The 16432-nt window shown below is 31.5% G+C and overlaps 1 protein-coding gene across 1 annotated transcript in view; it reads left to right on the top strand.

The window, feature by feature from the left end:
• The window catches only part of LOC148626523 (CD109 antigen-like), a 31512-nt gene extending 15791 nt beyond the window's left edge, over positions 1–15721 (top strand). Inside the window, exons 17-37 of the mRNA XM_088570574.1 lie at positions 461–571; positions 1822–1873; positions 2435–2600; positions 3174–3291; positions 3661–3774; positions 5105–5194; positions 5907–6044; positions 6701–6842; positions 7151–7330; positions 7894–7975; positions 8806–8962; positions 9211–9300; positions 9745–9922; positions 10175–10395; positions 10756–10908; positions 11587–11649; positions 11901–12010; positions 13152–13308; positions 14430–14532; positions 14874–14965; positions 15576–15721. Coding sequence (XP_088426700.1) covers positions 461–571; positions 1822–1873; positions 2435–2600; positions 3174–3291; positions 3661–3774; positions 5105–5194; positions 5907–6044; positions 6701–6842; positions 7151–7330; positions 7894–7975; positions 8806–8962; positions 9211–9300; positions 9745–9922; positions 10175–10395; positions 10756–10908; positions 11587–11649; positions 11901–12010; positions 13152–13308; positions 14430–14532; positions 14874–14965; positions 15576–15581 — 2523 coding nt within the window. The 3' untranslated portion in view covers positions 15582–15721. The remainder of the gene's footprint in view (positions 1–460; positions 572–1821; positions 1874–2434; positions 2601–3173; positions 3292–3660; positions 3775–5104; positions 5195–5906; positions 6045–6700; positions 6843–7150; positions 7331–7893; positions 7976–8805; positions 8963–9210; positions 9301–9744; positions 9923–10174; positions 10396–10755; positions 10909–11586; positions 11650–11900; positions 12011–13151; positions 13309–14429; positions 14533–14873; positions 14966–15575) is intronic.
• Positions 15722–16432: the final 711 nt, after the last annotated feature.

Raw genomic sequence — 16432 nt, 5'->3', positions numbered from 1 at the left:
AAATGGGCTATTGGTCTAAGGGAATGAGCCATTGGCCTATAGAAATGAGAATTCGGGATTAATAAGGCAATCTTTGATTTAAAAAAAATACAGGTCAACTCATTTTTCTTATTTAATATTATAGTAAATAAAAATAAATGATATATTAAAGCTTTTTCATAAACAATCCACTTTCATCACGCATGCCTGATGTTGAATACGAATGATGACTTGATTTATGATACTATATTACATTTTTTTAAATACACAATGACATCGTGTATGTTCTATTTTATTGTTTATGACTTGTGGAGTTATATTATTCTTTTTTGGAACGGGGAGGAAATGTATCCCCTTGTAAGCTTTTAGTTGTTTTAATTTAAAAAATATTATAATAGTTATTACTTTTTAACTATTATTATATCACGCTATTACATGTATATCCATATCAGAGAAAAATGAAGTTCTATCTTCATTCCAGGTTATCAATGAGCTTAATAATTACGATGGTAATTTGTATCCAAACTTTGGTGCTTGGGATTATTGGTTTTCTCGTCCAATTTCTAGTATTGACGCTTCATCTGTGTTCAAAGTAAGTTGCAGTATTAATTGAATACAAAGAATTTGTCTGAAATCATTGTGAACATAACTTTATATGTTTTTGAATTTGGTATTATTAAGTGAGGGAAACATCATCCGTGAACATCAAGCTACACCTATCTCATATGAACATATAAATACATTTAGCAAAATGTCAAAGAAAACTAAAGGCAGCAAAAATTCATGTAATCAAAAAGGATTAGTATTCAATTCTTCAATTCTGTAAAAGGAAATGATTTTTGACGAATTAAGTCTGCATTTCATATGAAAAGTGACATTCCATACTTATATATGATCACAGTAATAGCAATAGAATTATCGAGGCGACGTATTTAAATTACAAATCAACAAAGCCCTCTTCAAAGAACATTTATTAAGTTAAATTATCAAGAAAAACTAATGGCCACAATTGTATGTATGTACATACGTGCAAGTTGTTTCGTCGGAACAGTTTGAATGATATTCTCAAGACATGAACAGGTAACAATTGTCATGATAAGACGCATTTCTCTGAAATACAATTTTCTCTCCTTCATGTTTTTATTTCAAATTACTTTGACAGCATGATAAACCGACACAAAGTTTCGTCACAAAAATGACACACGCTTATCATTCGTGACAGAGATGTTCTATGTCACTAGACTTCACCAACAATAAACAAAATGGTATATTAGTGCCTTCCTGGACATATAAGTTCGAACCCATTTCTTGGCGTTGTCAATGGTGTTCCTCTCTCTACATATCTTTTATTTTTGTTGTTTTTTTTTTGTGACTTATTCTTCGTAAGTCTTCAATTGTAAGTTATTGGCTATGTTTTTTTTCGCAGTCACCTTAATTTCTACTTCTTCAGTATACTCTTGATGTATTAATTATTCCGGTTAATAATTCTTCTCTTAAAAATTTTGCATTTTGTAAACTTTTGCAGATATTAGAAATGACTAGTATAAAGATAGGGACAAAAAAGATTTGCTGATACCGAGCTCATATATCCAGTACAGAAACGGCAAAAAAAACTTTAACGAGAAATTTTGTTGAAATGGAAATCAAATATCGTCTGTTTGTAATCATCTATTATAACTCGGCCATCTTTGTACATGTTGTAAATTCACAATTCATAGTGCCATGAAAATATGTAATAGTTCAAAAGTAATAATTAACACAATCACTGGATGTTTTTTTTTTTTTTTTAGTTTTGATGTCATATTTCACGAAGTATTCTTTTAATTTTTATGTATTTTGTAGGATATGGGAGTTTACGTTTTGACTGACTCACTATTGTATAAACATTCAGAGGGTTGGTAATAATACCTTTTTAAGTACTATCATAGCAGTAACTCTTTTTTGCAGAACGTGCATTTTGTCTACATACATTCAGTACACATAAGTACGCCAGAGCAGAATCTCGTTAGCTATGACACTTAAATTGTGTTTGGTTTTTACAATCCATGTCCTATAGATTTTCTATACCTATAAAGTTGTACTTCCCTTCCGTACTATACATGCTATCGTTTCAGTAAAAACTTTAGTCATAAAGATACCCATTTTCTTAAAACAAAACAAACGCGTCATTGTCCACGCGCGAAACAAAAGTACTTATACATATGCATTGTAAGTGGGGAAAATCTCCCCTACCATATGGATAAAACAAGTATTATTTTTAAGTATCATTTTTTGTCATCTGTCTAGACATTCTCTTCATCAATTTTAGCAAAAATATTTGAAATTTCACTGAAATAAAAAATGAGTGATTTTCATATTTTATATAATGGTCATACCTTCAACATATCGCATTTGCATATATGGTTGATATTATGAGTAAAATGCAATGTGAACGTATGTGGTCTTTTATTCAAAGTCGTCAGAAGAAGTCAGTCGTTCAATGTGCCTATGAACGCAGAAATATTAGCAATGGATGCTCCTGCAATGAGCTTTACGAGCGGAGGTATGGACGACCTTGCCAAACCATCCAGAACTCGTAAAAACTTTCCAGAAACATGGCTGTGGACAAATACAATGACTGGGTAGGACACTCGGCAGTTGAATTATATACCCAAAGTGTCGGGAAAAAGTCAAAATTATTTAGGCTAACCGTGATAAGACCAAGAAAAAGTTTTTGAAGAAATTAAAAGCTATATTACACCATAAAATGTATCGTTCACGCAAATTACAAAACTTTTATTTTAGTTTGTTTCATATAGAAGTGTTGAGGATCTTTAGTTTATAATACTGTCCAATTCATAGCCTTGGATCTACAAATCTGTTCCACTTCATTTAGCAATTATTGTGTCAGTTCTTTTCAAAAACGTATCTTTGTTCCGGAAAAAAATAGTTGAACAAAACCATTTTCCTAATATTGTTGACACAATATTTTCATCTGCAAAAGTTTGGCGAATTAAATAAGGTAAAATTAAAAGAATATATGAATTTTCATTCAGAAGAAACTTGAAAGCAAAAGCATAGTTTTAATAAGTTGGTATTGTTTAGGAAAATGTTGTCTGCAAAGCTTCAAGTAATGAACCAAAATTGAAAAATGACTCTAAAACTTGAATATACATCATTTTCGTATGTGTATATATTAAAATACTTTTTTACAGAGCCTCAGGAATTTCTATGATAAATGCAAAAGCCCCAGATACGATAACAGAATGGGTAACGTCAGCATTTGCCGTCAATCCGACCTCAGGTTTAGGAGTTTCTTCTGATATTGCAAATGTAAACATTTATATCGATGTTGGAGAACATTTATCTCTGTTCGTGCGTTACGTACAAATCACGTATTTTGCGTAAATATCCCGTTACATATCTGATATTTATTTAATTACGAAAAGACCTTTATGATTGAGATGACGTCTCTTTGAAATTCATTAATGATAACTAATCAAATGTTGAGGAATTTGTTCTGCCATTTGAATTACTAAGATAAGATTTAGAGTCCCTACTACCATCAACAATTCAAACTTAAAGTAGAAACTTAATGCAGCGATTTTTACTGATAATTTCATTTACAGAGCAGTAAATGATAAATACTGCAATTGTCATATTTAAAAAAACGCAATTTATTATTTTTTTTTTTACTTTCAGCTGACAATATTTCAAAAGTTTTTCATGCGTTTTGAGCTGCCGTATTCAACAATACGCGGGGAAATTGTCATTGTACAAATAACATTGTTCAACTACCTGACTACAGCCCAGAACGTACGTAGAAATATTGTGACAATACAATATAAAAGTTATTATTATTTTTGGATAGGACACTAGTTAATGAAATCAGTCATTGTTTCGCAATATGACAAATTATACTGTAAATTTAGAAATCATTGAGTTCATTAATTGTGCCAAGATTGTAACAATAATGCAATTCGATTTTTAGGCTTCTTCCCAAAACAATGAAGTAGAGTTCTTTCATGAGAGTTTTATTTACTGTAGGTTGAAGACATATTATGCAATAAGAAAAACACTGCAATAGTTTTAGATTTTATAGTAGTTTGATAAATAATTTATCTTGCTAAATATACTGTTACATGGTCCTATTGTATCGTGCAAAACCAGTAACTAGTACACCTTGTAAACAGGGGTACAGTTCATGGAGTTTCAGACATCAATTTTAGTGGACCGTTAGAGTGTGTCCATTTAAATAACAGTTTGGTTATTACGTGATAAAACATTTATTTATAACGGTGCCAACTTGTCTGATATCTCTATTATAAGAAAGATTAATTACCCTTTCAGTGCATAAAGAGTGATAACATTATTACAGAAGTCATCAACTCTAGGCACCTTGTATTTTGGTGTCGCTTGGGTTGTATATTTACCTTTGGTTTTCTCCATGTTTCCTTATTGTTCTGTTCTACTGCTCCTTTTTTCTGTTTGTGGTTTCTGTCTATAGTTTAATCAACATGATCTTTGAATTTTACCCTTCAAGTTGCTTTTATCATCAATGAATTGATTGGCCTTATAATGACACTATCGATTTAATGTGTTGTTATATTTCATATTGCTTAAATCATGATTTCCGTGATTTCTCTGATTATAGAATACTTTTCTTTTAACTTTTTATTCATTGAGCTTTTGAATTCTGTCTTATTAAGTACTAGTCTATATCTAATTAAGACACTAATATGGTAGAGGTGATTAATGTATAGAAAAATCCACGGAACAATCGATGCTTTTATCGGTATTCATATCCTATTTGTACGTAATGAAGGCTTTTCTACATTTAGATCTGTATTTTAAAGCATACATTCATCTCCCACTTCAATCAAACAAATAATATCTATTCAAGAACGACAACTCTTGCAAGTGCCAATTTTGTACATAATTAATATATATTTTTAACTTTAAATATCGACAACTGAATAACAAATTACGACTGGTTATGTGGTCTGTTGTCGTTTCAGCACTAGAAATTATAGTCATTTCGTTGAGTTTGTTGACATACATGAATCATATCCTCTCTTATTTTAGAAAGACAGATCCTTAAACAAAAACTTAACAACTTTCAATTTGTACTTTCTGAAATTAACAGGTTCAAGTCAAAGTAAACGCTGGTGAAGGGTTTAGCTTCGTAGATGCTAATGGTGATCCTTTGAACACTGGAAGCAACGGTATGACAAAGGTAAGCATGATATAACTATTGTTATCGTTAGTTATACTATTTCTATTGTACATATGTCACACAGTTATTTCCTATTGGTTTCAAGGTTGATTTCATAGCTATTAATCTCAAAACTAATTTCGCACAGATAATTTTTATTTGCTTCCTATTCTATAAGTCTTTAAGCAACTAGTATGTCATCTTCCTCGTTCAATTGAATGTTGCGCTATACTGTCAGGGGGAATACATGTAAAGCATAAATCACATTATTGACACTCAAAAACTGAGCAGCTCCTAACTTAATGTACCAGTTATCCTGTTTAAATGAAATACATTAGTACCAAATGAGGACTGTTTGATTATATCACACTTCTAGTATTCACTACAATAAATGCAGTCTAAATCTAGATTTGCGTAATGGTAAAGTATGTACTGAAGTAACGAGTATACCCGACTTACCTCACATAAGTTTGCCTTCGCTACCGAAGAGTGAACACCATACGGCTCTGTGGTAAGAAAGTGACCGATTTATTCTTTCGCCAATTAAATAAACAGGCTTTTCAAATCGTGAACCTACTGTAGTGCAGACTAAAAATATCATGTTACCTGTTTAACTACATGTGTTATTAACAATTAAACAAAATCTGTATTCATTAATGCAATTATTTGTAAATTGCTTTGTTCGCATTCACTTTATTTTCTTTGTGTGTTTTTAACTTTTGACTTATTTCAGACCACATTGGTTAAAAATGACAGCGTGTCTTCTGTTTATTTTCCTATTAAACCAACCGCAGTTGGCAAAATAATCTTGTCAGCTACTGCAAGATCGACAGAGGCGGCTGATGCAGTTGAGCGCGAATTAATTGTCGAGGTAATTAAAAATGGTTTTTAAATCAATGAAGAAGTACTTATGCACTTCTCGATTTATAACATACAAATGCCATGACTCTTTAACCTATTTATTTATCGTATTTTCAACCGCACATTTGATGTTAACATTACCACTGCCTTGCCAGGATATATTCATGACAAAAGTGTCAAAATATGATAGTGGTGTTAGTACAATTTGAGGATTTGAGAAATGTTACTACGAATCTTTTGGTCAAATTATTCCTTAAAAGATGTATCAATTTACAATGAATCAATAATGCACAATTCACGCTTTTACACGTATTTGGTTGATTTTGTCTATAAATTTATTATATATTTTTCAACGTAGTGCATTCCTAAAGAATAGCTTATTATGTGGGTTGTTAACACAAATCTCGTGATTTAACTAAAGATGAGATAATGTCATTAGAGTATTCCATAGCAAGAAATAAACAAGTTCTTGACAAATCAAATTTTGATCAATCTACAGAATAAAGTCGGAAGTAAATAACGGGAAGAACAAAATATAGTTTAAGTGATGTTTCTCAGATTTATTAGTGATGAAGTCAGTCAGAATAAGATCACGTGATGGTTTGTTTCCATCTTAACATAGTCATATATCAAACAATCATGTAAAGAAATGATCAACTATTTCAGGCTGAAGGCATCAAACAGAGTTATAACATTCCATTGTTACTTGACGTCACATCTCCAAACCAAGGCACTGTTATACGTACACCACTGACCTTCCCCCCTAATAGGGTTCCAGATTCTACATTTATTAAGGTTCAAGTTGTTGGTATGTACTTTGTTTATCTTACTAGACCATATTAGTTTTCAGTATGCAACCATGTTCTTGTGTAGGTTTCAAACTTGGGAGTGTGGTGTAAATTTGTAATAAAATACGAAACACGTACAGCACTAATTTCGTAGCTTTTATGTTGAAATTATCGTTTTGAAAGCTTTTACAGATTCATTATTGTGTGTTTTGAAATATATTGAATACTTTATTATAATGTAATATATTTATTTAAAAGTGAATTTTAAATGATTTGAGCATATCATGACATGAACGAAAATTTTCATGTATTTTATTCCTTATTAAAGGCGACATCCTAGGTCCAGCATTAGCTAATTTAGAGAACTTACTAGGTTCGACATCATATGGTAGCGGTGAACAGAACATGATTACCTTTGTACCAAATGTTTATATAAGTTCTTATCTGAAGACAACTAACAGGCTGACAACTGAAATCAAAAAGAAGACTGAAAGACTAATGCAAGGAGGTATGTTAAAGCATACCCATGTGTGCTTTGTAACATTTATTTGCTATAATTTTCACAAACCTAAAATAAACACTACTTCCTGTTGTAAAATTCTCATAACAACAAATTGAACAATTTCAAATGTTTTTTTTATTTGTTTATTTTCTTAACTACATAAATTATCGTAAAAATAAAAAAAAAAATACACCGTTTCTTAACATAACTAAAGGCAATGATTTATATACTAACAACACATAATTATGATAATAATCGTAAAAAACAAAATCAGAGATACCACTTTTTCACGTTGCTCCGCAATTAGTCATTTCTGTGTCATATATGTTAAAAACAAGACATTTTATCGGTATTCTCTAACATGAAATACCGGCAAACTATCATTTGTAGTTTCTTAGCTATTAACGTGGAGAATTTGATCCGCAAGTGTCTGTATACAATGATTTTACCTGCCTACCTACTTAACCTATTTTTTTTTTATCCAGTGTAACCTTAAACTCACATATACATAAAAGTATTCATTTTCAAGTAACTATCGCTACATGTACATCTTGAATTTTCACATTTAGGTTATCAGAGACAGCTATCGTTCGCTCGTATCGACGGATCGTTCAGTGCGTTTGGTTCAAACGACCCCAGAGGAAGCACATGGTTCGTATTCCAGTTTAAGTAAATTTCGAAAAGTAATAGCATGAGTTGTTAATCTCTATGCTTTTTTCTAGATATACAATATGGTATGAAAGTTACCAAAATCATGTTTCCTTGTCACACTTTTTCTTTCCTTATCAACTATTGGTAAAAAGTTGGTATTGTTACCATTTAGGTTGCTAAAGACAGATATCGTTCACTCGTAAAGATTGATATATTGGTGACCTAACGATTGTTGTGGAATAATTGTCGATTTTTCGACAGGTTGTAATCATAAAAGTTATCATAAGTAATGATGTCACTGTGCTCCATCGTCTCATGACGTCATGACTAGCAATTAACTTAAACCTTGAAACGTTTAAAGTCCATGGTTTGTGAATTGAAAGGTCTTTAAAGATTTTTTTTGTTACTATTTACATTTCCAAAAAAAAACTTCGCGGTCAATGATTTTCTTTGTAAGTCATTATGTGGTAGCAATCTAAAGAACTAGTGTTGCACATAATAGATATATTAACTGCTATGTCTTTCAACTTACTCAGGACCAAGTTTGTGTTTTTCTTAGTATGTATTGTCATTTATATATATATTTATAACAACACAGGTATAATCTAGTGTTCTGTTTGTGCAACTCGTCAATATTTCTGAAAAAAACTGTATGTTCTAAGAAAGACTTCTCCCTTTTCCAATTATACAAAATTTAACTTATTATTTTTATTTCCCAGAATTGTAAAACGATATAAAAAATGTTTAGGATTTTTGGATCTTTCATGCTTAGTATTCCAACCTCAAATATTTAATAATTGACATCGTAAATTATATATTCTCTATGACAGGTTGACAGCTTATGTAATAAAGTCATTTGCCCAGGCTGCAGAATTCACTTACATCGACAAGAAAGTTATAACTAGAGCCATTAAATGGTTGCTAACACAACAAGCACATTCAGGAAATTTTGAAGAAAATGGCATTTTCATTAGAAAGGAGTTGCAGGTATGACTATTTAAATAAAAAAAACATTGATCAATCAAGCGAAAATTGCCCTGTTTACAGTAAGTAAAATAGCGAAATAAAGAAATATTAACATTGCATAAATACCAAATTTCATATCATGATATGTGATATTATGTTTACCTTTCAATTAAAATTTTGTTGACATACCACCATTTGTTGTGTTTGACATAAAATATAATTTATATTTTAAACTGAACCTTCTCCTGAAAGTAATTATTTATTTGCAGGGTGGGTCTACTTCTAGTGCGAGATGTTTAACAGCATTTGTGTTGATTGCGTTGTATGAAGCCAAATCCAATGATCAAGTAGAGGCTGAGGTAAACATGCAACTTTATTTGTGATAATTTAAAGAATGTTCTATAGAATATCGACCAGATAAAAGTTTTAAAGTTAAATATGCATTCCTAAACATCATCAATTTTACAAATACCTATATATTTTTCACACTTCTTCGAGGTAAAAGGGAAAAATAATGCGTTTGTAGATAACAGAAACAAAACCAAAAACGAAATTGCGAGCCTTAGTGATTGTAACGAACTTAAGTATGAACTGTAATTAACTGCAAGTAAAATAAAAAATGACTCCAATCATTTTTTGAAGTTTTGTCTCAAATTTAAAACTCTGTTTGAAATAAAGTAAAGGCTCAAATTTCCAACGATGTTTGAAAGGAACGTCTTCATTTTTACCTGCTGATACCAAAACCTACTTTGTTTCAAAATATCACTGAAAGCTTGAGCTAAACTAAAACCGTCTTGTTGTAGATAAAATCTAATGTAGATAGTGCCATATCGAAGGCCACGCAATTTGTTGCGGAGGGAGCTCCGGCATCTATAACAAATGTTTACGAACTTGCCATTTCCTTTTATGCTCTTTCTCTCGTCAAACATGCTTCCAAAAACTTGCTGCTTGTTGAACTAGAGAAAAAGGAAAGCATTGACGGTAAGAACTATATCGGTTTTGTGCTTATCAGTGGGGGAGGGGGGGTGTTGTCTGCGCAGTTTTGCACATAGCGGTTGCGTTAAACAAGATCAGCAGAAAAGGAAAAGGTAGTGAACCTTGTACTAAAATTATGTTATCAAAAGTCAATTATGTCAACCATGCATTATTTCTTGATATCTACTGTAAACCAAATTCATTACTTCTTGGTGTGTCTTACCAAACTCCCCATTACAATTGTAACATTTTCTAAAGGAGAAGAAAAGTTCTGGAGAATACCTAAGACAGAAGCAGATATAATACAACCATGGAAAGAATGGAGCCCGCAAAATGAAGAATTCAGAGCACTTGATATCGAAACAACTGCTTATATGTTGCAAGGTTACAATCTAAATGATGATACAAAAAATGGCACTCGCATATTACGTTGGTTTGGAAGAAGGAGACGATCACGTGGTGGATTTAAATCTGCTCAGGTAAACTAAGCACCAACATTTTGTTTCCAATTACATTTCTTTTAAAATATTTATTTATGCTTATACGTGTGAATCTTGATTGATTTCAAATTCAGTATACATCAAATTCCGCTTGAATCTTGGTTCACATGGTAACATTTTCCTGCTCTCCATTTAAAACACAAATTTTAGGTTTTATGCGGGTTTAGCTTAACCATAGGTCTATCTTAGCAAGTAAGACCTATTCGGGTTTTTTAATGTTTTAGTTCTTTCGTTTGAATTTGAAATATCCCATATACCTTTTGCATTTTTCTATAATGTAAACTCTAAAAGACTACCGATAAAAAAGCCTGTTAACTTGACTTGATACTTGTTTTTAAGGACACTGCAATAGCCCTGGAAGGATTATCAGAATTGGCAAAGAAATTGTACGTACCTTCAACATCACTTACAATTAATGTAAAGGCGGACAACTTGGCAGGACGAACATTTAACATTAGGGACGAAAACTCCCTTGTTCTTCAAAATGAAGACGTAAGAATCTACTCATATATATGTCGTAAACATTACTTTTATCAATACTTCTTCAATAAAATACAATCAACTTTATAGATATTATTCAAATATTCCGTCTTATGCTAAACAGGATCATTAAGCGCAGTTGTATAAAAGATGTTCATGTCACACGACGAAAATAAACTAGTTTTTTTTTTTTCTGTCCGTATTTTTAATTCCAATGAATATTGGACAATCTACATTACGCCCATTATACCGTTCTAAATGTGCAAGTACACGAAATATTTTGTTAACTAAATTTAACAGGAATGTTTGTGATATTTTCAAGATATATTAATTTTTCCGTCGTTGAATTAGATTAACATTTTCCCAACACCTGAAATGAGAAAACTAAGACAAATAAGTAAACGATATATTTCAGAATGGGATACAATGAAGCTTTCATATTACTTCTATGAAAGGAATGAAAAGATGCATGAAATGCAGTTTTTTATCTGAACATAGCATTTTGCATCCCGCAAACCATTATTCATTTTGAACAATAACCAAGTATACAGTAATTCATTCCATTGTGTTGATATGTTTCCAATCAAACATTCTACGAAAGCTAGAATAAAAAATGACCTTCGATCACACCTACACTTTTCCGTGTTACACAGATAAAATATTGTTCCAAAAAGATTGCTTATTTTGTAGATTACCACTTTGGTCGATCATATTGAAGTAACAACATCTGGTACTGGAATAAGTCTCATGGACGTAAGTTTCTACATATAACATTCCGGAGTTTAAATGTTGTAAAATTGGACATAATAAAAATAATGCTAAAAGAAACACAAACAATATCAAATTAAACTAGACAAAAACCACAGAAACTGACTTAACACTCTGGCTGACTATCACATTTTTACTTGCGATTTTGTATGAGCTTATCTTGAAAAATTATTCATCACATCTTACTTGGTACTAGTAGATATTTTACATGTGATTCGATGATTTGTGTCATTCAGATTGACGTATATTTTAATGTAATGAGCGAACTGAGAGTACCTGCTTTTAACATGACAACAGCGTTACCGAAAGATAGTACAAAGGGATTCAGATTGAGAATATGCTTTAGGTAAATAATGTAGTCGGTACTAGAATTATCTTTTTACGAACTAAACAGCTTTGTGGTATAAAATAGAGACAATCCAAGTGTCTTCATTGAACAAACAGTGCATTGTTAGATACGTAATTTGCGTCAACAAATGGTATATTACGAGCGTTATTGTTGCACTTTTGACTGGGTTCGGTATAATACCAATAATATTCGATTTGTGCATGTAAAGTCTGGAGCACCATGGCAGCTTCATTCTCATATACTAGTACTTTGTAAATGACCACACCAGTCTCAGTAACTTCAGTGAATTTTTTCAAATCTAATCGTAGCTTTTTCCAAGATAGGGATGGTCAAATGCTTACTAAAATGACGTAATCAGCTAATAAATATCGGACAGTTCTATACGAAAACCGGCCTATAAATATCATGAATATTTATCATGACAATTAGGAAAATGCATTAGGACAATAAAAACCGTATATCATAACAATTTTACTAGTTGACAAAAAATACCAAAGGTGTTAAGGTTCAAGTTTCTTCGTGAGCATATAAGGTTTCACCTTTCTCATAATCTATAATAGTACGAAAACTTTCAAAATAATATTTTAATTGTAAAAAAATGAAGTAGCTCTGTAATCATGGTGAGGAAAAACCCAAACAACAACAATGTAATATTAGCATTTTTTTTAATAAAAAATTGGGTGTATTGCAAAAATTTGTTAAATAAGAAAAATTGGTCGGAAAACATCGAAAGGGACATGCTTAATTATCCTTCCGGAGCGCTCCCGATTTTCCGTGTATGGCACTTAATGTAGCCAGTTCTTTGTTTCCTGTGTTCGCGTTCAGGTCGCATTTTTGGGGATTTTGGCATATTTTAATTACTTAGTATACCATTGCTGACGATTCGATGTATTTTGCCGATAAAGTCCCTATAAAAATAACATTTCTATTTACAACAGAACTACAAATAGGGCGGACTAATTTGAATAAAGATATTTTCGATCTTACAGCGGTTTAGGCGCCAAAGAGTCGTCCGTGTGATATTTTTTTTTTTAATTTCTAATGCACATGCGATTTTAACCCTGAAATGGTACATGTATGTACTATTAGAGGCTTCCATTTTAAGGTAAAGTAAATGAACCAATTATTTTGCTAACAGCTATTTGAAAGATGATGAAAGTGGTATGGCACTCCTTGAGATATCTCTACCTTCTGGTATGGAGGCTGATCTCACATCACTCGATACCTCAAGAACATGGGGTAAATTCAAAAAAGCAGAGAAAGCTTTCCGTCAAATAAACTTGTATTTTGAATCCGTAAGTATTATTATCAGAGCCGCGAGGTGCATGCTAAATTTAGTGTTTAAATAGTTTTTTTCCCTGTACAAACAAGCTTGTAAGTGTAGTTTTAATGTTGGTTCGGAATGTCTATTATTAAACGCATTCAAAACTGAAGAATGCAATGTACATATTTTCCGACATCCGAATACGCACAATTTTGAGAATTTTTTTTTAAATTTAGAAATAGTAAATTGTAGTATATTTTATCATCGTTTAAGTGGCATGTTTCGATAAGATTGCAGTCTACTCTTCATTATCAAGCACGTCCTATGCTTGTGTATGCAAGTTCGGGCCCATTCTCGTGAATTCATGGAGTAATAACAAAAGGAAATTAATAGACCTGAAGGAAACTTTTATTAATTAAATAATAGTATCGTTTGTGTACTATTCTTTTCAATAATATTCAAGGTTTTGAAATTGACATCAAAATGTAATTACTGGCATCTTTTTGTAAGTAAATTACAATAAAGCCATTATAAATAATAAAAACAACACTTGTAAAAATAATAAAATGAATCTTTCAACATGGAGTCAACCATATCTGATTGGCAAGTTAGATGAAAATATTGTCCATGCAAGACCCGGTCAGTATGTGGTACATGCAAACTTTTGTTTTCAATACAAAATCGTCCTTTAGATACCACACTCATGTTTTCTAGAAAGTGAACGTTGGTTTGTTATTGATAATGGTAAGAAAGACTGAAATTACAGCAAAAACACTCCTTGATCTGTTCATATTTCTTGTTGAGTTCATAGTAACTTTGAAAATGTATTTGAGGGATCTACTTTTGAAACAAAAATGCCCTTTTTCCTCCGACAATGTAATAAGTTTAACGTTACATTCGAACTAAAAAACATAGTGGGATAAAATTTAGTCTTTGTAATCCATGGTTTCTACATGAACAGCTCCTTTATGGAATTCAAATATTCTTACTTTAATTCGCATTTATTTAAGTAGGGCAAATATTGTAAAAAATTAAGAGAAAACATTTACCAATAGCCATTCATTCAAACATTGCTGAAATAAATTTATATGAATACAGTCTAAAGATATAAAATCTAGAATTTATGATGTTGACCCAATTTCAACTTTACAGATTCAATCTAGAAATATGTGTGTTGAGTTGGACGTGAACAGAGTTAGTCTTGTGGCTAGACATCAAGCAGTACCAATCCGTCTGTCTGAAATATCTGAACCAAGTGAGTTGATCCTTTAATGCCAAGTTCATCATATATAATTTTACAGTGGTAATTCATAGGCTGATACAAACATTTTGGTCAACGTAAATGCGTACATAAATGCAGTCTCATAAGTTATTGCAATTCAGTTGTTGGAACGTAGAAGTTCTGAGTTAAAGGCTGTGAAGTGATTTGTGCTGAACAAGTTAGCATCTCTTCAATATAATTCAAATAAACTGAACATTTCTCTCCAATGATAATCAAGTTTAATGCATAATGTAATAACAACGATAAGACAAATGACTTTTTTCACCTGGATTAAGATCTATGTATAAAGTCTGATTACGAACTTTTCTGTGCAGGTAACGAAGTAATAAGGCTGTATAAATCTAAGGCTCTGTCAACTGCTACCATTATAGAGGTCTGTGGTGCAGATAACTGCCAAGAATTGAGGGTAAGGTCAATTGAGAAGGAATATCATTTGTAATTGTTTTTCCATGAATTGCATATTTTTGTTTTGCACTTCCGGTTTATTTGTTTTGTGTTTGTCTTGTTTTTTGTTTTTGTTTTTGTTTTTTTTTTTTTTTTGGGGGGGGGGCGTACATATAACAACCTTTTTGTGTTTGTAGCACGGTCGCTTTTCTTCATACGGATAATACCAAATGTTCTGTAAATATTCAATCAAATGCCTACCATTGAAATTTAGTAGAGGGATAAATTAGTTACATACGTGTATTTCTATAAGTTATCTCTAAAATTATGCGTGATTATGGATACATGTACATCAATCTCAAAAACAAACAAAAAACAGCCAGTCATCTTTTTCATATGAAATGTAAAACAAAAACTATATGTACAAAGTACAAAATACATCAGTTCGTTAAAGAATGGTACATCTAGAAAAGAATATTTCTCCTTCAACAATTAAGAAAATCAGCCAACTTGGGCGAAACTAATTACACATTGCAATCATTCTTACTCTGGCTCAATGAATATTTTGAGGATGTTCATAGCGGAATTTCTATTTTCTATCGATATGATCGAGCTTACTTTCATTTTTACAGAAGTGAATAAGACAGTATCACTACCAAGATAGAAGAGTTCATATATAGACTTCTTCAGCTTGTGTAATACTCTTCTGTTATAGTACTATTACAGTATTCAACTTGTGTCTCCTGAATTTGATAATAAAAATCATATGTATTGTTAATGTTGAAGTGTAATTTTTGCATACGTTTTATTCGATGAAATTAGCAACCCTCCAATTACAATGGAATCAGAAATAAAATAAAAGCAAACATGAATAGCTGTCATACCGCATGATACACTCATCCATTTTTCCGTTCATATTTGATTGTAATATTGCTGACTAGAGGTTACTACTTGATTCATGTACAGCATACCATATTCGTAATATATAAAATTGGTATTTATGTATTACATATACATTACCTCAGTGGTGTAGCAGTGAGTTGATTGAAAAAGTTCGACAGTGCGATCTCCAGCAGAGTGTTACCAAAGACTTTAATATTTGTAGTCACAGTTTCTTTGCCAATCACAGGCCAAATAGGGAAACTAGCACAATAAAATTTGTCTGTGCCTGTCAGACTAGTACTAAGCAGGGACTGTTCAATTGATCTGAACTTCTGCCCTTAAATTCCATTTTGATGTTTATCAGGGGACTAAAAACCACAATCAATAAATCTATCTCTAATATACATGTATCTGTCAAGTCTACTGATCATTCAATGCCCTTATACTTTACTGCTGAATATGATACAAACTTAATGATCAAAGTATACAAACGAGTTCAACTAATGTTATGATAAAAAAGAATATGTTAAGTGCAAATCAAAGAAATCATTATTTTTTTTTCTTTGAACAATATGAATGTTCATTTGACAGAATTCGGGAAAAAGAT

Source organism: Perna viridis, chromosome 2 (genome assembly GCF_037379345.1).
Source record: "Perna viridis isolate PV_CMFRI_1.1 ecotype Kerala chromosome 2, ASM3737934v1, whole genome shotgun sequence".
Classification (NCBI taxonomy): domain Eukaryota; kingdom Metazoa; phylum Mollusca; class Bivalvia; order Mytilida; family Mytilidae; genus Perna; species Perna viridis.
This window is presented reverse-complemented; position numbering and strand designations above follow the sequence as displayed.